The 21,044-nt window shown below is 40.6% G+C and overlaps 8 protein-coding genes across 8 annotated transcripts; all 8 read right to left on the reverse strand.

The window, feature by feature from the left end:
- Window positions 1–2,000: 2,000 nt before the first annotated feature.
- On the reverse strand, window positions 2,001–2,837 carry LOC139471925 (protein no-on-transient A-like). Its single transcript, XM_071254432.1, has 2 exons — window positions 2,817–2,837; window positions 2,001–2,363 (listed from the first exon to the last, which is right to left on the reverse strand). The coding sequence occupies exons 1-2, from the start codon at window positions 2,835–2,837 to the stop codon at window positions 2,001–2,003; spliced, it is 384 nt and encodes a 127-aa protein (XP_071110533.1).
- A 1,539-nt stretch (window positions 2,838–4,376) lies between these two features.
- LOC139471926 (treponemal membrane protein B-like) lies at window positions 4,377–4,790 on the reverse strand. Its single transcript, XM_071254434.1, has one exon. It carries the CDS (start codon window positions 4,788–4,790, stop codon window positions 4,377–4,379), a length of 414 nt encoding a protein of 137 aa, XP_071110535.1.
- A 2,040-nt stretch (window positions 4,791–6,830) lies between these two features.
- LOC139471927 (treponemal membrane protein B-like) lies at window positions 6,831–7,244 on the reverse strand. Its single transcript, XM_071254435.1, has one exon. The coding sequence runs from the start codon at window positions 7,242–7,244 to the stop codon at window positions 6,831–6,833; it is 414 nt and encodes a 137-aa protein (XP_071110536.1).
- Window positions 7,245–9,345: 2,101 nt separating this feature from the next.
- LOC139471928 (heterogeneous nuclear ribonucleoprotein A0-like) lies at window positions 9,346–10,200 on the reverse strand. The gene is made up of 2 exons (XM_071254436.1): window positions 10,180–10,200; window positions 9,346–9,726 (listed from the first exon to the last, which is right to left on the reverse strand). The coding sequence occupies exons 1-2, from the start codon at window positions 10,198–10,200 to the stop codon at window positions 9,346–9,348; spliced, it is 402 nt and encodes a 133-aa protein (XP_071110537.1).
- A 1,539-nt stretch (window positions 10,201–11,739) lies between these two features.
- Window positions 11,740–12,153, reverse strand: LOC139471929 (treponemal membrane protein B-like). The gene has a single exon (XM_071254437.1). It carries the CDS (start codon window positions 12,151–12,153, stop codon window positions 11,740–11,742), a length of 414 nt encoding a protein of 137 aa, XP_071110538.1.
- A 2,040-nt stretch (window positions 12,154–14,193) lies between these two features.
- On the reverse strand, window positions 14,194–14,607 carry LOC139471930 (treponemal membrane protein B-like). Its single transcript, XM_071254438.1, has one exon. It carries the CDS (start codon window positions 14,605–14,607, stop codon window positions 14,194–14,196), a length of 414 nt encoding a protein of 137 aa, XP_071110539.1.
- Window positions 14,608–16,647: 2,040 nt separating this feature from the next.
- Window positions 16,648–17,061, reverse strand: LOC139471931 (treponemal membrane protein B-like). Its single transcript, XM_071254439.1, has one exon. It carries the CDS (start codon window positions 17,059–17,061, stop codon window positions 16,648–16,650), a length of 414 nt encoding a protein of 137 aa, XP_071110540.1.
- Window positions 17,062–19,101: 2,040 nt separating this feature from the next.
- On the reverse strand, window positions 19,102–19,515 carry LOC139471932 (treponemal membrane protein B-like). The gene has a single exon (XM_071254440.1). It carries the CDS (start codon window positions 19,513–19,515, stop codon window positions 19,102–19,104), a length of 414 nt encoding a protein of 137 aa, XP_071110541.1.
- Between the last annotated feature and the right edge of the window lie 1,529 nt (window positions 19,516–21,044).

Genomic DNA, 21,044 nt, shown 5'->3' on the forward strand with positions numbered 1-21,044 from the left:
TGTTGCCAATTACCTTTTGTACGCTCTTTAAGTCACGTTGTTGTAGAAAATACGCAATGAATTAAAAGATAAGTGAATTTATCAGTCCACATTTCAATAGAACTCACACAGCTCACGTTTGAAAGGTTGAACTTACCCAAGGCCACAACGAGTGCAATTTTATAGAGCTGCATCTTCACAGTTACGTCTATCCACAGTAGAATAAACGGTGTGAATGACCATATAGCAAATACACAAGGCCTTTTATACAAATGGATAAGGAAATCAGGACACTATGAATCGAAATACTCCCAATGGAGAAAGAAAGAGAACAAGTTCTATTTTGACTTTTTCCTTAACATGTATTTGTAAACTAACACCAGATTATATAATATCACCTTGGCATTGGAGAGTTTCATTCTTTATTATTTACGTCTTCCTGAATAACCATCAAAACCTGCTGTGCATTTGTTACGTAAGGTGGCGCCCCTTGGATGTTTCTCTGTTGGATTAAATGCAAGGTGCACTGACTCATCCAATGAATTCAAAGCAAATATGACATACAAAAAAATGAATGGACAGATGTCTATAAAATGCAAGAACAATGATTAGCTGTTAATATCCTGTTACTATAGGTTTCGTTATGCAGTTTCTTGGTCCCATCAATGACTATTGTAAAAGACGTATATCTGAAATGAGCAAACAGTAGATACTGCATGCTTTTCATTTGATGAAAATACACCGATATTTATGGAATTACAACACGTACTACATGCCTCCATCGCCTTATATGCTGCTCGTAGCACCACACATACACACACTGTAAGTAATATCTACTCAATAATGGACACAGAAGTGACCGTGCAGCCACTTATACACGAGATATTTACACCTTTCTGAGAAGCGTAGGGATACAATAGGGCTACAGTCTGAAAGCAGAATATTAGACCGCTCCATGTCACACATCTGAGTTGCTTTGTTCAAAGCAGTTAAAAGAAAGCTAGACAATTAATTCAACTATTGTAGTCTGCATGTTTAAAATATTTCTTTGAGCTCTTTCCACACGATCGAAATCGCGTACCAATATATGCTGACCGCTGTAACCTGTAAGGAGCATACTATCTCCATTTGACTCAGCAATACAGTAAACTAAATGTAATGTCAACGGTATTACATTTAAGAAGGAGTGCTAAATGACATCCTATTATGGTGTGCGGATAGTGTATCAATGCAGTTAGCACACTGATAGTCAAATGGACAGGTGTGAAGTTAATTAGGTATGGTATATTGCTACTTTAATACTATTGTAATTCTCCACAAGGTCAAAACTGCTAAAATGCAGAAACGTCTAAAAGTGGACAAGAACAAGGTAGATGTGAAGCATTTGGGGACGATTATGTAGGGTTGAAAATTCTTTAAATCTTGAGACAAAACATATTAGAGGGGAAGAGTTCTGTTTTTGACGCATACACAGTGAAGACAAAATGTTGAACTACATTAAAAGCAAAATGTTCTCATAGGATAGATATAAAGGTATTTTGCAATTATCAACGGAATCTGTTAAGCTAATTCTAGAGACGATGTGTATGATTTCACTACAGGAAACTGATATATACCATGTATTTACAATTCTCTTTCCGACAACACAGTCAAGTCAAGAAGTGAATTATTTGCAATGTTTAATTGTAAATTACCTTTTGTATTAGGAGGATTCATATGCCAACAATGGTACTAAAACTAACTCTCGCTGTGCAGCTGTTTTTGTAATCAACAGGATACGGTTCTCTGTATGTGCGTTTGTATTATACATCATGTACCACATAGGAGATATGTGTTTCTTCTTTAAATTTGCAGGTAAGCAGTAAGTAGATACAAAGTCGAAAAGACATATTCATTTCATGGTTTTATTTGAAGTCGTTTCTCAAAGTTGGCATTGAATAGTGTGGTGTAGCCAACGAGGCTATGACAACGATGACATCAAATGTCCAACATTTGATAGAAATGTGAAGAGCCTGTTGAGTTTAACCATGGTGGCCACCGCCTCCATGGCCACCTCCTCCATGGCCGCCGCCGCCGCCGCCACCATGACCACCTCCGTGGCCGCCACCTCCATGTCCGCCGCCACCATGACCCCCACCACCTTTGCCGCCTCCTCCGTGGCCGCCACCCCCCTTTGCCACCGCCTCCTTTTCCGCCACCTCCTCCGTGGCCGCCACCTCCTTTGCCACCGCCTCCTTTGCCACCACCTCCTTTGCCACCGCCTCCTTTGCCACCGCCTCCTTTGCCACCGCCTCCCTTTCCACCGCCTCCATGTCCTCCTCCGCCTCCTTTGCCGCCACCCCCTCCGTGGCCACCATAGGCAGAGCCAAAGAAGGCTGTGAACACTAGAAAGGAGAACAGTGCATCTGTAGTTAAATGTCTTTAAAGAACAACGCAAGAATATAGTTTTCAACCTCATAATGTTGCCAATTACCTTTTGTACGCTCTTTAAGTCACGTTGTTGTAGAAAATACGCAATGAATTAAAAGATAAGTGAATTTATCAGTCCACATTTCAATAGAACTCACACAGCTCACGTTTGAAAGGTTGAACTTACCCAAGGCCACAACGAGTGCAATTTTATAGAGCTGCATCTTCACAGTTACGTCTATCCACAGTAGAATAAACGGTGTGAATGACCATATAGCAAATACACAAGGCCTTTTATACAAATGGATAAGGAAATCAGGACACTATGAATCGAAATACTCCCAATGGAGAAAGAAAGAGAACAAGTTCTATTTTGACTTTTTCCTTAACATGTATTTGTAAACTAACACCAGATTATATAATATCACCTTGGCATTGGAGAGTTTCATTCTTTATTATTTACGTCTTCCTGAATAACCATCAAAACCTGCTGTGCATTTGTTACGTAAGGTGGCGCCCCTTGGATGTTTCTCTGTTGGATTAAATGCAAGGTGCACTGACTCATCCAATGAATTCAAAGCAAATATGACATACAAAAAAATGAATGGACAGATGTCTATAAAATGCAAGAACAATGATTAGCTGTTAATATCCTGTTACTATAGGTTTCGTTATGCAGTTTCTTGGTCCCATCAATGACTATTGTAAAAGACGTATATCTGAAATGAGCAAACAGTAGATACTGCATGCTTTTCATTTGATGAAAATACACCGATATTTATGGAATTACAACACGTACTACATGCCTCCATCGCCTTATATGCTGCTCGTAGCACCACACATACACACACTGTAAGTAATATCTACTCAATAATGGACACAGAAGTGACCGTGCAGCCACTTATACACGAGATATTTACACCTTTCTGAGAAGCGTAGGGATACAATAGGGCTACAGTCTGAAAGCAGAATATGAGACCGCTCCATGTCACACATCTGAGTTGCTTTGTTCAAAGCAGTTAAAAGAAAGCTAGACAATTAATTCAACTATTGTAGTCTGCATGTTTAAAATATTTCTTTGAGCTCTTTCCACACGATCGAAATCGCGTACCAATATATGCTGACCGCTGTAACCTGTAAGGAGCATACTATCTCCATTTGACTCAGCAATACAGTAAACTAAATGTAATGTCAACGGTATTACATTTAAGAAGGAGTGCTAAATGACATCCTATTATGGTGTGCGGATAGTGTATCAATGCAGTTAGCACACTGATAGTCAAATGGACAGGTGTGAAGTTAATTAGGTATGGTATATTGCTACTTTAATACTATTGTAATTCTCCACAAGGTCAAAACTGCTAAAATGCAGAAACGTCTAAAAGTGGACAAGAACAAGGTAGATGTGAAGCATTTGGGGACGATTATGTAGGGTTGAAAATTCTTTAAATCTTGAGACAAAACATATTAGAGGGGAAGAGTTCTGTTTTTGACGCATACACAGTGAAGACAAAATGTTGAAGTACATTAAAAGCAAAATGTTCTCATAGGATAGATATACAGGTATTTTGCAATTATCAACGGAATCTGTTAAGCTAATTCTAGAGACGATGTGTATGATTTCACTACATGAAACTGATATATACCATGTATTTACAATTCTCTTTCCGACAACACAGTCAAGTCAAGAAGTGAATTATTTGCAATGTTTAATTGTAAATTACCTTTTGTATTAGGAGGATTCATATGCCAACAATGGTACTAAAACTAACTCTCGCTGCAGCTGTTTTTGTAATAAACAGGATACGGTTCTCTGTATGTGCGTTTGTATTATACATCATGTACCACATAGGAGATATGTGTTTCTTCTTTAAATTTGCAGGTAAGCAGTAAGTAGATACAAAGTCGAAAAGACATATTCATTTCATGGTTTTATTTGAAGTCGTTTCTCAAAGTTGGCATTGAATAGTGTGGTGTAGCCAACGAGGCTATGACAACGATGACATCAAATGTCCAACATTTGATAGAAATGTGAAGAGCCTGTTGAGTTTAACCATGGTGGCCACCGCCTCCATGGCCACCTCCTCCATGGCCGCCGCCACCGTGACCACCGCCGCCGCCGCCGCCACCATGACCACCTCCGTGGCCGCCACCTCCATGTCCGCCGCCACCATGACCCCCACCACCTTTGCCGCCTCCTCCGTGGCCGCCACCCCCTTTGCCACCGCCTCCTTTTCCGCCACCTCCTCCGTGGCCGCCACCTCCTTTGCCACCGCCTCCTTTGCCACCACCTCCTTTGCCACCGCCTCCTTTGCCACCGCCTCCTTTGCCACCGCCTCCCTTTCCACCGCCTCCATGTCCTCCTCCGCCTCCTTTGCCGCCACCCCCTCCGTGGCCACCATAGGCAGAGCCAAAGAAGGCTGTGAACACTAGAAAGGAGAACAGTGCATCTGTAGTTAAATGTCTTTAAAGAACAACGCAAGAATATAGTTTTCAACCTCATAATGTTGCCAATTACCTTTTGTACGCTCTTTAAGTCACGTTGTTGTAGAAAATACGCAATGAATTAAAAGATAAGTGAATTTATCAGTCCACATTTCAATAGAACTCACACAGCTCACGTTTGAAAGGTTGAACTTACCCAAGGCCACAACGAGTGCAATTTTATAGAGCTGCATCTTCACAGTTACGTCTATCCACAGTAGAATAAACGGTGTGAATGACCATATAGCAAATACACAAGGCCTTTTATACAAATGGATAAGGAAATCAGGACACTATGAATCGAAATACTCCCAATGGAGAAAGAAAGAGAACAAGTTCTATTTTGACTTTTTCCTTAACATGTATTTGTAAACTAACACCAGATTATATTATATCACCTTGGCATTGGAGAGTTTCATTCTTTATTATTTACGTCTTCCTGAATAACCATCAAAACCTGCTGTGCATTTGTTACGTAAGGTGGCGCCCCTTGGATGTTTCTCTGTTGGATTAAATGCAAGGTGCACTGACTCATCCAATGAATTCAAAGCAAATATGACATACAAAAAAATGAATGGACAGATGTCTATAAAATGCAAGAACAATGATTAGCTGTTAATATCCTGTTACTATAGGTTTCGTTATGCAGTTTCTTGGTCCCATCAATGACTATTGTAAAAGACGTATATCTGAAATGAGCAAACAGTAGATACTGCATGCTTTTCATTTGATGAAAATACACCGATATTTATGGAATTACAACACGTACTACATGCCTCCATCGCCTTATATGCTGCTCGTAGCACCACACATACACACACTGCAAGTAATATCTACTCAACAATGGACACAGAAGTGACCGTGTAGCCACTTATACACGAGATATTTACACCTTTCTGAGAAGCGTAGGGATACAATAGGGCTACAGTCTGAAAGCAGAATATTAGACCGCTCCATGTCACACATCTGAGTTGCTTTGTTCAAAGCAGTTAAAAGAAAGCTAGACAATTAATTCAACTATTGTAGTCTGCATGTTTAAAATATTTCTTTGAGCTCTTTCCACACGATCGAAATCGCGTACCAATATATGCTGACCGCTGTAACCTGTAAGGAGCATACTATCTCCATTTGACTCAGCAATACAGTAAACTAAATGTAATGTCAACGGTATTACATTTAAGAAGGAGTGCTAAATGACATCCTATTATGGTGTGCGGATAGTGTATCAATGCAGTTAGCACACTGATAGTCAAATGGACAGGTGTGAAGTTAATTAGGTATGGTATATTGCTACTTTAATACTATTGTAATTCTCCACAAGGTCAAAACTGCTAAAATGCAGAAACGTCTAAAAGTGGACAAGAACAAGGTAGATGTGAAGCATTTGGGGACGATTATGTAGGGTTGAAAATTCTTTAAATCTTGAGACAAAACATATTAGAGGGGAAGAGTTCTGTTTTTGACGCATACACAGTGAAGACAAAATGTTGAAATACATTAAAAGCAAAATGTTCTCATAGGATAGATATAAAGGTATTTTGCAATTATCAACGGAATCTGTTAAGCTAATTCTAGAGACGATGTGTATGATTTCACTACAGGAAACTGATATATACCATGTATTTACAATTCTCTTTCCGACAACACAGTCAAGTCAAGAAGTGAATTATTTGCAATGTTTAATTGTAAATTACCTTTTGTATTAAGAGGATTCATATGCCAACAATGGTACTAAAACTAACTCTCGCTGCAGCTGTTTTTGTAATCAACAGGATACGGTTCTCTGTATGTGCGTTTGTATTATACATCATGTACCACATAGGAGATATGTGTTTCTTCTTTAAATTTGCAGGTAAGCAGTAAGTAGATACAAAGTCGAAAAGACATATTCATTTCATGGTTTTATTTGAAGTCGTTTCTCAAAGTTGGCATTGAATAGTGTGGTGTAGCCAACGAGGCTATGACAACGATGACATCAAATGTCCAACATTTGATAGAAATGTGAAGAGCCTGTTGAGTTTAACCATGGTGGCCACCGCCTCCATGGCCACCTCCTCCATGGCCGCCGCCACCGTGACCACCGCCGCCGCCGCCGCCACCATGACCACCTCCGTGGCCGCCACCTCCATGTCCGCCGCCACCATGACCCCCACCACCTTTGCCGCCTCCTCCGTGGCCGCCACCCCCTTTGCCACCGCCTCCTTTTCCGCCACCTCCTCCGTGGCCGCCACCTCCTTTGCCACCGCCTCCTTTGCCACCATCTCCTTTGCCACCGCCTCCTTTGCCACCGCCTCCTTTGCCACCGCCTCCCTTTCCACCGCCTCCATGTCCTCCTCCGCCTCCTTTGCCGCCACCCCCTCCGTGGCCACCATAGGCAGAGCCAAAGAAGGCTGTGAACACTAGAAAGGAGAACAGTGCATCTGTAGTTAAATGTCTTTAAAGAACAACGCAAGAATATAGTTTTCAACCTCATAATGTTGCCAATTACCTTTTGTACGCTCTTTAAGTCACGTTGTTGTAGAAAATACGCAATGAATTAAAAGATAAGTGAATTTATCAGTCCACATTTCAATAGAACTCACACAGCTCACGTTTGAAAGGTTGAACTTACCCAAGGCCACAACGAGTGCAATTTTATAGAGCTGCATCTTCACAGTTACGTCTATCCACAGTAGAATAAACGGTGTGAATGACCATATAGCAAATACACAAGGCCTTTTATACAAATGGATAAGGAAATCAGGACACTATGAATCGAAATACTCCCAATGGAGAAAGAAAGAGAACAAGTTCTATTTTGACTTTTTCCTTAACTTGTATTTGTAAACTAACACCAGATTATATTATATCACCTTGGCATTGGAGAGTTTCATTCTATATTATTTACGTCTTCCTGAATAACCATCAAAACATGCTGTGCATTTGTTACGTAAGGTGGCGCCCCTTGGATGTTTCTCTGTTGGATTAAATGCAAGGTGCACTGACTCATCCAATGAATTCAAAGCAAATATGACATACAAAAAAATGAATGGACAGATGTCTATAAAATGCAAGAACAATGATTAGCTGTTAATATCCTGTTACTATAGGTTTCGTTATGCAGTTTCTTGGTCCCATCAATGACTATTGTAAAAGACGTATATCTGAAATGAGCAAACAGTAGATACTGCATGCTTTTCATTTGATGAAAATACACCGATATTTATGGAATTACAACACGTACTACATGCCTCCATCGCCTTATATGCTGCTCGTAGCACCACACATACACATACTGTAAGTAATATCTACTCAATAATGGACACAGAAGTGACCGTGCAGCCACTTATACACGAGATATTTACACCTTTCTGAGAAGCGTAGGGATACAATAGGGCTACAGTCTGAAAGCAGAATATGAGACCGCTCCATGTCACACATCTGAGTTGCTTTGTTCAAAGCAGTTAAAAGAAAGCTAGACAATTAATTCAACTATTGTAGTCTGCATGTTTAAAATATTTCTTTGAGCTCTTTCCACACGATCGAAATCGCGTACCAATATATGCTGACCGCTGTAACCTGTAAGGAGCATACTATCTCCATTTGACTCAGCAATACAGTAAACTAAATGTAATGTCAACGGTATTACATTTAAGAAGGAGTGCTAAATGACATCCTATTATGGTGTGCGGATAGTGTATCAATGCAGTTAGCACACTGATAGTCAAATGGACAGGTGTGAAGTTAATTAGGTATGGTATGTTGCTACTTTAATACTATTGTAATTCTCTACAAGGTCAAAACTGCTAAAATGCAGAAACGTCTAAAAGTGGACAAGAACAAGGTAGATGTGAAGCATTTGGGGACGATTAGGTAGGGTTGAAAATTCTTTAAATTTTGAGACAAAACATATTAGAGGGGAAGAGTTCTGTTTTTGACGCATACACAGTGAAGACAAAATGTTGAAATACATTAAAAGCAAAATGTTCTCATAGGATAGATATAAAGGTATTTTGCAATTATCAACGGAATCTGTTAAGCTAATTCTAGAGACGATGTGTATGATTTCACTACATGAAACTGATATATACCATGTATTTACAATTCTCTTTCCGACAACACAGTCAAGTCAAGAAGTGAATTATTTGCAATGTTTAATTGTAAATTACCTTTTGTATTAGGAGGATTCATATGCCAACAATGGTACTAAAACTAACTCTCGCTGCAGCTGTTTTTGTAATAAACAGGATACGGTTCTCCGTATGTGCGTTTGTATTATACATCATGTACCACATAGGAGATATGTGTTTCTTCTTTAAATTTGCAGGTAAGCAGTAAGTAGATACAAAGTCGAAAAGACATATTCATTTCATGGTTTTATTTGAAGTCGTTTCTCAAAGTTGGCATTGAATAGTGTGGTGTAGCCAACGAGGCTATGACAACGATGACATCAAATGTCCAACATTTGATAGAAATGTGAAGAGCCTGTTGAGTTTAACCATGGTGGCCACCGCCTCCATGGCCACCTCCTCCATGGCCGCCGCCACCGTGACCACCGCCGCCGCCGCCGCCACCATGACCACCTCCGTGGCCGCCACCTCCATGTCCGCCGCCACCATGACCCCCACCACCTTTGCCGCCTCCTCCGTGGCCGCCACCCCCCTTTGCCACCGCCTCCTTTTCCGCCACCTCCTCCGTGGCCGCCACCTCCTTTGCCACCGCCTCCTTTGCCACCACCTCCTTTGCCACCGCCTCCTTTGCCACCGCCTCCTTTGCCACCGCCTCCCTTTCCACCGCCTCCATGTCCTCCTCCGCCTCCTTTGCCGCCACCCCCTCCGTGGCCACCATAGGCAGAGCCAAAGAAGGCTGTGAACACTAGAAAGGAGAACAGTGCATCTGTAGTTAAATGTCTTTAAAGAACAACGCAAGAATATAGTTTTCAACCTCATAATGTTGCCAATTACCTTTTGTACGCTCTTTAAGTCACGTTGTTGTAGAAAATACGCAATGAATTAAAAGATAAGTGAATTTATCAGTCCACATTTCAATAGAACTCACACAGCTCACGTTTGAAAGGTTGAACTTACCCAAGGCCACAACGAGTGCAATTTTATAGAGCTGCATCTTCACAGTTACGTCTATCCACAGTAGAATAAACGGTGTGAATGACCATATAGCAAATACACAAGGCCTTTTATACAAATGGATAAGGAAATCAGGACACTATGAATCGAAATACTCCCAATGGAGAAAGAAAGAGAACAAGTTCTATTTTGACTTTTTCCTTAACATGTATTTGTAAACTAACACCAGATTATATAATATCACCTTGGCATTGGAGAGTTTCATTCTTTATTATTTACGTCTTCCTGAATAACCATCAAAACCTGCTGTGCATTTGTTACGTAAGGTGGCGCCCCTTGGATGTTTCTCTGTTGGATTAAATGCAAGGTGCACTGACTCATCCAATGAATTCAAAGCAAATATGACATACAAAAAAATGAATGGACAGATGTCTATAAAATGCAAGAACAATGATTAGCTGTTAATATCCTGTTACTATAGGTTTCGTTATGCAGTTTCTTGGTCCCATCAATGACTATTGTAAAAGACGTATATCTGAAATGAGCAAACAGTAGATACTGCATGCTTTTCATTTGATGAAAATACACCGATATTTATGGAATTACAACACGTACTACATGCCTCCATCGCCTTATATGCTGCTCGTAGCACCACACATACACACACTGCAAGTAATATCTACTCAATAATGGACACAGAAGTGACCGTGTAGCCACTTATACACGAGATATTTACACCTTTCTGAGAAGCGTAGGGATACAATAGGGCTACAGTCTGAAAGCAGAATATGAGACCGCTCCATGTCACACATCTGAGTTGCTTTGTTCAAAGCAGTTAAAAGAAAGCTAGACAATTAATTCAACTATTGTAGTCTGCATGTTTAAAATATTTCTTTGAGCTCTTTCCACACGATCGAAATCGCGTACCAATATATGCTGACCGCTGTAACCTGTAAGGAGCATACTATCTCCATTTGACTCAGCAATACAGTAAACTAAATGTAATGTCAACGGTATTACATTTAAGAAGGAGTGCTAAATGACATCCTATTATGGTGTGCGGATAGTGTATCAATGCAGTTAGCACACTGATAGTCAAATGGACAGGTGTGAAGTTAATTAGGTATGGTATATTGCTACTTTAATACTATTGTAATTCTCCACAAGGTCAAAACTGCTAAAATGCAGAAACGTCTAAAAGTGGACAAGAACAAGGTAGATGTGAAGCATTTGGGGACGATTATGTAGGGTTGAAAATTCTTTAAATCTTGAGACAAAACATATTAGAGGGGAAGAGTTCTGTTTTTGACGCATACACAGTGAAGACAAAATGTTGAAATACATTAAAAGCAAAATGTTCTCATGGCTTAGATATAAAGGTATTTTGCAATTATCAACGGAATCTGTTAAGCTAATTCTAGAGACGATGTGTATGATTTCACTACATGAAACTGATATATACCATGTATTTACAATTCTCTTTCCGACAACACAGTCAAGTCAAGAAGTGAATTATTTGCAATGTTTAATTGTAAATTACCTTTTGTATTAGGAGGATTCATATGCCAACAATGGTACTAAAACTAACTCTCGCTGCAGCTGTTTTTGTAATAAACAGGATACGGTTCTCTGTATGTGCGTTTGTATTATACATCATGTACCACATAGGAGATATGTGTTTCTTCTTTAAATTTGCAGGTAAGCAGTAAGTAGATACAAAGTCGAAAAGACATATTCATTTCATGGTTTTATTTGAAGTCGTTTCTCAAAGTTGGCATTGAATAGTGTGGTGTAGCCAACGAGGCTATGACAACGATGACATCAAATGTCCAACATTTGATAGAAATGTGAAGAGCCTGTTGAGTTTAACCATGGTGGCCACCGCCTCCATGGCCACCTCCTCCATGGCCGCCGCCACCGTGACCACCGCCGCCGCCGCCGCCACCATGACCACCTCCGTGGCCGCCACCTCCATGTCCGCCGCCACCATGACCCCCACCACCTTTGCCGCCTCCTCCGTGGCCGCCACCCCCTTTGCCACCGCCTCCTTTTCCGCCACCTCCTCCGTGGCCGCCACCTCCTTTGCCACCGCCTCCTTTGCCACCACCTCCTTTGCCACCGCCTCCTTTGCCACCGCCTCCTTTGCCACCGCCTCCCTTTCCACCGCCTCCATGTCCTCCTCCGCCTCCTTTGCCGCCACCCCCTCCGTGGCCACCATAGGCAGAGCCAAAGAAGGCTGTGAACACTAGAAAGGAGAACAGTGCATCTGTAGTTAAATGTCTTTAAAGAACAACGCAAGAATATAGTTTTCAACCTCATAATGTTGCCAATTACCTTTTGTACGCTCTTTAAGTCACGTTGTTGTAGAAAATACGCAATGAATTAAAAGATAAGTGAATTTATCAGTCCACATTTCAATAGAACTCACACAGCTCACGTTTGAAAGGTTGAACTTACCCAAGGCCACAACGAGTGCAATTTTATAGAGCTGCATCTTCACAGTTACGTCTATCCACAGTAGAATAAACGGTGTGAATGACCTTATAGCAAATACACAAGGCCTTTTATACAAATGGATAAGGAAATCAGGACACTATGAATCGAAATACTCCCAATGGAGAAAGAAAGAGAACAAGTTCTATTTTGACTTTTTCCTTAACATGTATTTGTAAACTAACACCAGATTATATTATATCACCTTGGCATTGGAGAGTTTCATTCTTTATTATTTACGTCTTCCTGAATAACCATCAAAACCTGCTGTGCATTTGTTACGTAAGGTGGCGCCCCTTGGATGTTTCTCTGTTGGATTAAATGCAAGGTGCACTGACTCATCCAATGAATTCAAAGCAAATATGACATACAAAAAAATGAATGGACAGATGTCTATAAAATGCAAGAACAATGATTAGCTGTTAATATCCTGTTACTATAGGTTTCGTTATGCAGTTTCTTGGTCCCATCAATGACTATTGTAAAAGACGTATATCTGAAATGAGCAAACAGTAGATACTGCATGCTTTTCATTTGATGAAAATACACCGATATTTATGGAATTACAACACGTACTACATGCCTCCATCGCCTTATATGCTGCTCGTAGCACCACACATACACACACTGCAAGTAATATCTACTCAATAATGGACACAGAAGTGACCGTGCAGCCACTTATACACGAGATATTTACACCTTTCTGAGAAGCGTAGGGATACAATAGGGCTACAGTCTGAAAGCAGAATATGAGACCGCTCCATGTCACACATCTGAGTTGCTTTGTTCAAAGCAGTTAAAAGAAAGCTAGACAATTAATTCAACTATTGTAGTCTGCATGTTTAAAATATTTCTTTGAGCTCTTTCCACACGATCGAAATCGCGTACCAATATATGCTGACCGCTGTAACCTGTAAGGAGCATACTATCTCCATTTGACTCAGCAATACAGTAAACTAAATGTAATGTCAACGGTATTACATTTAAGAAGGAGTGCTAAATGACATCCTATTATGGTGTGCGGATAGTGTATCAATGCAGTTAGCACACTGATAGTCAAATGGACAGGTGTGAAGTTAATTAGGTATGGTATATTGCTACTTTAATACTATTGTAATTCTCCACAAGGTCAAAACTGCTAAAATGCAGAAACGTCTAAAAGTGGACAAGAACAAGGTAGATGTGAAGCATTTGGGGACGATTATGTAGGGTTGAAAATTCTTTAAATCTTGAGACAAAACATATTAGAGGGGAAGAGTTCTGTTTTTGACGCATACACAGTGAAGACAAAATGTTGAAGTACATTAAAAGCAAAATGTTCTCGTAGGATAGATATAAAGGTATTTTGCAATTATCAACGGAATCTGTTAAGCTAATTCTAGAGACGATGTGTATGATTTCACTACATGAAACTGATATATACCATGTATTTACAATTCTCTTTCCGACAACACAGTCAAGTCAAGAAGTGAATTATTTGCAATGTTTAATTGTAAATTACCTTTTGTATTAGGAGGATTCATATGCCAACAATGGTACTAAAACTAACTCTCGCTGCAGCTGTTTTTGTAATAAACAGGATACGGTTCTCTGTATGTGCGTTTGTATTATACATCATGTACCACATAGGAGATATGTGTTTCTTCTTTAAATTTGCAGGTAAGCAGTAAGTAGATACAAAGTCGAAAAGACATATTCATTTCATGGTTTTATTTGAAGTCGTTTCTCAAAGTTGGCATTGAATAGTGTGGTGTAGCCAACGAGGCTATGACAACGATGACATCAAATGTCCAACATTTGATAGAAATGTGAAGAGCCTGTTGAGTTTAACCATGGTGGCCACCGCCTCCATGGCCACCTCCTCCATGGCCGCCGCCACCGTGACCACCGCCGCCGCCGCCGCCACCATGACCACCTCCGTGGCCGCCACCTCCATGTCCGCCGCCACCATGACCCCCACCACCTTTGCCGCCTCCTCCGTGGCCGCCACCCCCTTTGCCACCGCCTCCTTTTCCGCCACCTCCTCCGTGGCCGCCACCTCCTTTGCCACCGCCTCCTTTGCCACCACCTCCTTTGCCACCGCCTCCTTTGCCACCGCCTCCTTTGCCACCGCCTCCCTTTCCACCGCCTCCATGTCCTCCTCCGCCTCCTTTGCCGCCACCCCCTCCGTGGCCACCATAGGCAGAGCCAAAGAAGGCTGTGAACACTAGAAAGGAGAACAGTGCATCTGTAGTTAAATGTCTTTAAAGAACAACGCAAGAATATAGTTTTCAACCTCATAATGTTGCCAATTACCTTTTGTACGCTCTTTAAGTCACGTTGTTGTAGAAAATACGCAATGAATTAAAAGATAAGTGAATTTATCAGTCCACATTTCAATAGAACTCACACAGCTCACGTTTGAAAGGTTGAACTTACCCAAGGCCACAACGAGTGCAATTTTATAGAGCTGCATCTTCACAGTTACGTCTATCCACAGTAGAATAAACGGTGTGAATGACCATATAGCAAATACACAAGGCCTTTTATACAAATGGATAAGGAAATCAGGACACTATGAATCGAAATACTCCCAATGGAGAAAGAAAGAGAACAAGTTCTATTTTGACTTTTTCCTTAACATGTATTTGTAAACTAACACCAGATTATATTATATCACCTTGGCATTGGAGAGTTTCATTCTTTATTATTTACGTCTTCCTGAATAACCATCAAAACCTGCTGTGCATTTGTTACGTAAGGTGGCGCCCCTTGGATGTTTCTCTGTTGGATTAAATGCAAGGTGCACTGACTCATCCAATGAATTCAAAGCAAATATGACATACAAAAAAATGAATGGACAGATGTCTATAAAATGCAAGAACAATGATTAGCTGTTAATATCCTGTTACTATAGGTTTCGTTATGCAGTTTCTTGGTCCCATCAATGACTATTGTAAAAGACGTATATCTGAAATGAGCAAACAGTAGATACTGCATGCTTTTCATTTGATGAAAATACACCGATATTTATGGAATTACAACACGTACTACATGCCTCCATCGCCTTATATGCTGCTCGTAGCACCACACATACACACACTGCAAGTAATATCTACTCAACAATGGACACAGAAGTGACCGTGCAGCCACTTATACACGAGATATTTACACCTTTCTGAGAAGCGTAGGGATACAATAGGGCTACAGTCTGAAAGCAGAATATGAGACCGCTCCATGTCACACATCTGAGTTGCTTTGTTCAAAGCAGTTAAAAGAAAGCTAGACAATTAATTCAACTATTGTAGTCTGCATGTTTAAAATATTTCTTTGAGCTCTTTCCACACGATCGAAATCGCGTACCAATATATGCTGACCGCTGTAACCTGTAAGGAGCATACTATCTCCATTTGACTCAGCAATACAGTAAACTAAATGTAATGTCAACGGTATTACATTTAAGAAGGAGTGCTAAATGACATCCTATTATGGTGTGCGGATAGTGTATCAATGCAGTTAGCACACTGATAGTCAAATGGACAGGTGTGAAGTTAATTAGGTATGGTATATTGCTACTTTAATACTATTGTAATTCTCCACAAGGTCAAAACTGCTAAAATGCAGAAACGTCTAAAAGTGGACAAGAACAAGGTAGATGTGAAGCATTTGGGGACGATTATGTAGGGTTGAAAATTCTTTAAATCTTGAGACAAAACATATTAGAGGGGAAGAGTTCTGTTTTTGACGCATACACAGTGAAGACAAAATGTTGAAATACATTAAAAGCAAAATGTTCTCATAGGATAGATATAAAGGTATTTTGCAATTATCAACGGAATCTGTTAAGCTAATTCTAGAGACGATGTGTATGATTTCACTACATGAAACTGATATATACCATGTATTTACAATTCTCTTTCCGACAACACAGTCAAGTCAAGAAGTGAATTATTTGCAATGTTTAATTGTAAATTACCTTTTGTATTAAGAGGATTCATATGCCAACAATGGTACTAAAACTAACTCTCGCTGCAGCTGTTTTTGTAATAAACAGGATACGGTTCTCTGTATGTGCGTTTGTATTATACATCATGTACCACATAGGAGATATGTGTTTCTTCTTTAAATTTGCAGGTAAGCAGTAAGTAGATACAAAGTCGAAAAGACATATTCATTTCATGGTTTTATTTGAAGTCGTTTCTCAAAGTTGGCATTGAATAGTGTGGTGTAGCCAACGAGGCTATGACAACGATGACATCAAATGTCCAACATTTGATAGAAATGTGAAGAGCCTGTTGAGTTTAACCATGGTGGCCACCGCCTCCATGGCCACCTCCTCCATGGCCGCCGCCACCGTGACCACCGCCGCCGCCGCCGCCACCATGACCACCTCCGTGGCCGCCACCTCCATGTCCGCCGCCACCATGACCCCCACCTCCTTTGCCGCCTCCTCCGTGGCCGCCACCCCCTTTGCCACCGCCTCCTTTTCCGCCACCTCCTCCGTGGCCGCCACCTCCTTTGCCACCGCCTCCTTTGCCACCACCTCCTTTGCCACCGCCTCCTTTGCCACCGCCTCCTTTGCCACCGCCTCCCTTTCCACCGCCTCCATGTCCTCCTCCGCCTCCTTTGCCGCCACCCCCTCCGTGGCCACCATAGGCAGAGCCAAAGAAGGCTGTGAACACTAGAAAGGAGAACAGTGCATCTGTAGTTAAATGTCTTTAAAGAACAACGCAAGAATATAGTTTTCAACCTCATAATGTTGCCAATTACCTTTTGTACGCTCTTTAAGTCACGTTGTTGTAGAAAATACGCAATGAATTAAAAGATAAGTGAATTTATCAGTCCACATTTCAATAGAACTCACACAGCTCACGTTTGAAAGGTTGAACTTACCCAAGGCCACAACGAGTGCAATTTTATAGAGCTGCATCTTCACAGTTACGTCTATCCACAGTAGAATAAACGGTGTGAATGACCATATAGCAAATACACAAGGCCTTTTATACAAATGGATAAGGAAATCAGGACACTATGAATCGAAATACTCCCAATGGAGAAAGAAAGAGAACAAGTTCTATTTTGACTTTTTCCTTAACATGTATTTGTAAACTAACACCAGATTATATTATATCACCTTGGCATTGGAGAGTTTCATTCTTTATTATTTACGTCTTCCTGAATAACCATCAAAACCTGCTGTGCATTTGTTACGTAAGGTGGCGCCCCTTGGATGTTTCTCTGTTGGATTAAATGCAAGGTGCACTGACTCATCCAATGAATTCAAAGCAAATATGACATACAAAAAAATGAATGGACAGATGTCTATAAAATGCAAGAACAATGATTAGCTGTTAATATCCTGTTACTATAGGTTTCGTTATGCAGTTTCTTGGTCCCATCAATGACTATTGTAAAAGACGTATATCTGAAATGAGCAAACAGTAGATACTGCATGCTTTTCATTTGATGAAAATACACCGATATTTATGGAATTACAACACGTACTACATGCCTCCATCGCCTTATATGCTGCTCGTAGCACCACACATACACATACTGTAAGTAATATCTACTCAATAATGGACACAGAAGTGACCGTGCAGCCACTTATACACGAGATATTTACACCTTTCTGAGAAGCGTAGGGATACAATAGGGCTACAGTCTGAAAGCAGAATATTAGACCGCTCCATGTCACACATCTGAGTTGCTTTGTTCAAAGCAGTTAAAAGAAAGCTAGACAATTAATTCAACTATTGTAGTCTGCATGTTTAAAATATTTCTTTGAGCTCTTTCCACACGATCGAAATCGCGTACCAATATATGCTGACCGCTGTAACCTGTAAGGAGCATACTATCTCCATTTGACTCAGCAATACAGTAAACTAAATGTAATGTCAACGGTATTACATTTAAGAAGGAGTGCTAAATGACATCCTATTATGGTGTGCGGATAGTGTATCAATGCAGTTAGCACACTGATAGTCAAATGGACAGGTGTGAAGTTAATTAGGTATGGTATATTGCTACTTTAATACTATTGTAATTCTCCACAAGGTCAAAACTGCTAAAATGCAGAAACGTCTAAAAGTGGACAAGAACAAGGTAGATGTGAAGCATTTGGGGACGATTATGTAGGGTTGAAAATTCTTTAAATCTTGAGACAAAACATATTAGAGGGGAAGAGTTCTGTTTTTGACGCATACACAGTGAAGACAAAATGTTGAAATACATTAAAAGCAAAATGTTCTCATAGGATAGATATAAAGGTATTTTGCAATTATCAACGGAATCTGTTAAGCTAATTCTAGAGACGATGTGTATGATTTCACTACATGAAACTGATATATACCATGTATTTACAATTCTCTTTCCGACAACACAGTCAAGTCAAGAAGTGAATTATTTGCAATGTTTAATTGTAAATTACCTTTTGTATTAGGAGGATTCATATGCCAACAATGGTACTAAAACTAACTCTCGCTGCAGCTGTTTTTGTAATAAACAGGATACGGTTCTCTGTATGTGCGTTTGTATTATACATCATGTACCACATAGGAGATATGTGTTTCTTCTTTAAATTTGCAGGTAAGCAGTAAGTAGATACAAAGTCGAAAAGACATATTCATTTCATGGTTTTATTTGAAGTCGTTTCTCAAAGTTGGCATTGAATAGTGTGGTGTAGCCAACGAGGCTATGACAACGATGACATCAAATGTCCAACATTTGATAGAAATGTGAAGAGCCTGTTGAGTTTAACCATGGTGGCCACCGCCTCCATGGCCACCTCCTCCATGGCCGCCGCCACCGTGACCACCGCCGCCGCCGCCGCCACCATGACCACCTCCGTGGCCGCCACCTCCATGTCCGCCGCCACCATGACCCCCACCACCTTTGCCGCCTCCTCCGTGGCCGCCACCCCCTTTGCCACCGCCTCCTTTTCCACCACCTCCTCCGTGGCCGCCACCTCCTTTGCCACCGCCTCCTTTGCCACCACCTCCTTTGCCACCGCCTCCTTTGCCACCGCCTCCTTTGCCACCGCCTCCCTTTCCACCGCCTCCATGTCCTCCTCCGCCTCCTTTGCCGCCACCCCCTCCGTGGCCACCATAGGCAGAGCCAAAGAAGGCTGTGAACACTAGAAAGGAGAACAGTGCATCTGTAGTTAAATGTCTTTAAAGAACAACGCAAGAATATAGTTTTCAACCTCATAATGTTGCCAATTACCTTTTGTACGCTCTTTAAGTCACGTTGTTGTAGAAAATACGCAATGAATTAAAAGATAAGTGAATTTATCAGTCCACATTTCAATAGAACTCACACAGCTCACGTTTGAAAGGTTGAACTTACCCAAGGCCACAACGAGTGCAATTTTATAGAGCTGCATCTTCACAGTTACGTCTATCCACAGTAGAATAAACGGTGTGAATGACCATATAGCAAATACACAAGGCCTTTTATACAAATGGATAAGGAAATCAGGACACTATGAATCGAAATACTCCCAATGGAGAAAGAAAGAGAACAAGTTCTATTTTGACTTTTTCCTTAACATGTATTTGTAAACTAACACCAGATTATATAATATCACCTTGGCATTGGAGAGTTTCATTCTTTATTATTTACGTCTTCCTGAATAACCATCAAAACCTGCTGTGCATTTGTTACGTAAGGTGGCGCCCCTTGGATGTTTCTCTGTTGGATTAAATGCAAGGTGCACTGACTCATCCAATGAATTCAAAGCAAATATGACATACAAAACAATGAATGGACAGATGTCTATAAAATGCAAGAACAATGATTAGCTGTTAATATCCTGTTACTATAGGTTTCGTTATGCAGTTTCTTGGTCAAATCAATGACTATTGTAAAAGACGTATATCTGAAATGAGCAAACAGTAGATACTGCATGCTTTTCATTTGATGAAAATACACCGATATTTATGGAATTACAACACGTACTACATGCCTCCATCGCCTTATATGCTGCTCGTAGCACCACACATACACATACTGTAAGTAATATCTACTCAATAATGGACACAGAAGTGACCGTGCAGCCACTTATACACGAGATATTTACACCTTTCTGAGAAGCGTAGGGATACAATAGGGCTACAGTCTGAAAGCAGAATATGAGACCGCTCCATGTCACACATCTGAGTTGCTTTGTTCAAAGCAGTTAAAAGAAAGCTAGACAATTAATTCAACTATTGTAGTCTGCATGTTTAAAATATTTCTTTGAGCTCTTTCCACACGATCGAAATCGCGTACCAATATATGCTGACCGCTGTAACCTGTAAGGAGCATACTATCTCCATTTGACTCAGCAATACAGTAAACTAAATGTAATGTCAACGGTATTACATTTAAGAAGGAGTGCTAAATGACATCCTATTATGGTGTGCGGATAGTGTATCAATGCAGTTAGCACACTGATAGTCAAATGGACAGGTGTGAAGTTAATTAGGTATGGTATATTGCTACTTTAATACTATTGTAATTCTCCACAAGGTCAAAACTGCTAAAATGCAGAAACGTCTAAAAGTGGACAAGAACAAGGTAGATGTGAAGCATTTGGGGACGATTATGTAGGGTTGAAAATTCTTTAAATCTTGAGACAAAACATATTAGAGGGGA

The sequence above is a fragment of the Haliotis cracherodii genome, unplaced genomic scaffold (assembly GCF_022045235.1).
Source record: "Haliotis cracherodii isolate W230 unplaced genomic scaffold, xgHalCrac1.p SCAF_23, whole genome shotgun sequence".
NCBI lineage: Eukaryota > Metazoa > Mollusca > Gastropoda > Lepetellida > Haliotidae > Haliotis > Haliotis cracherodii.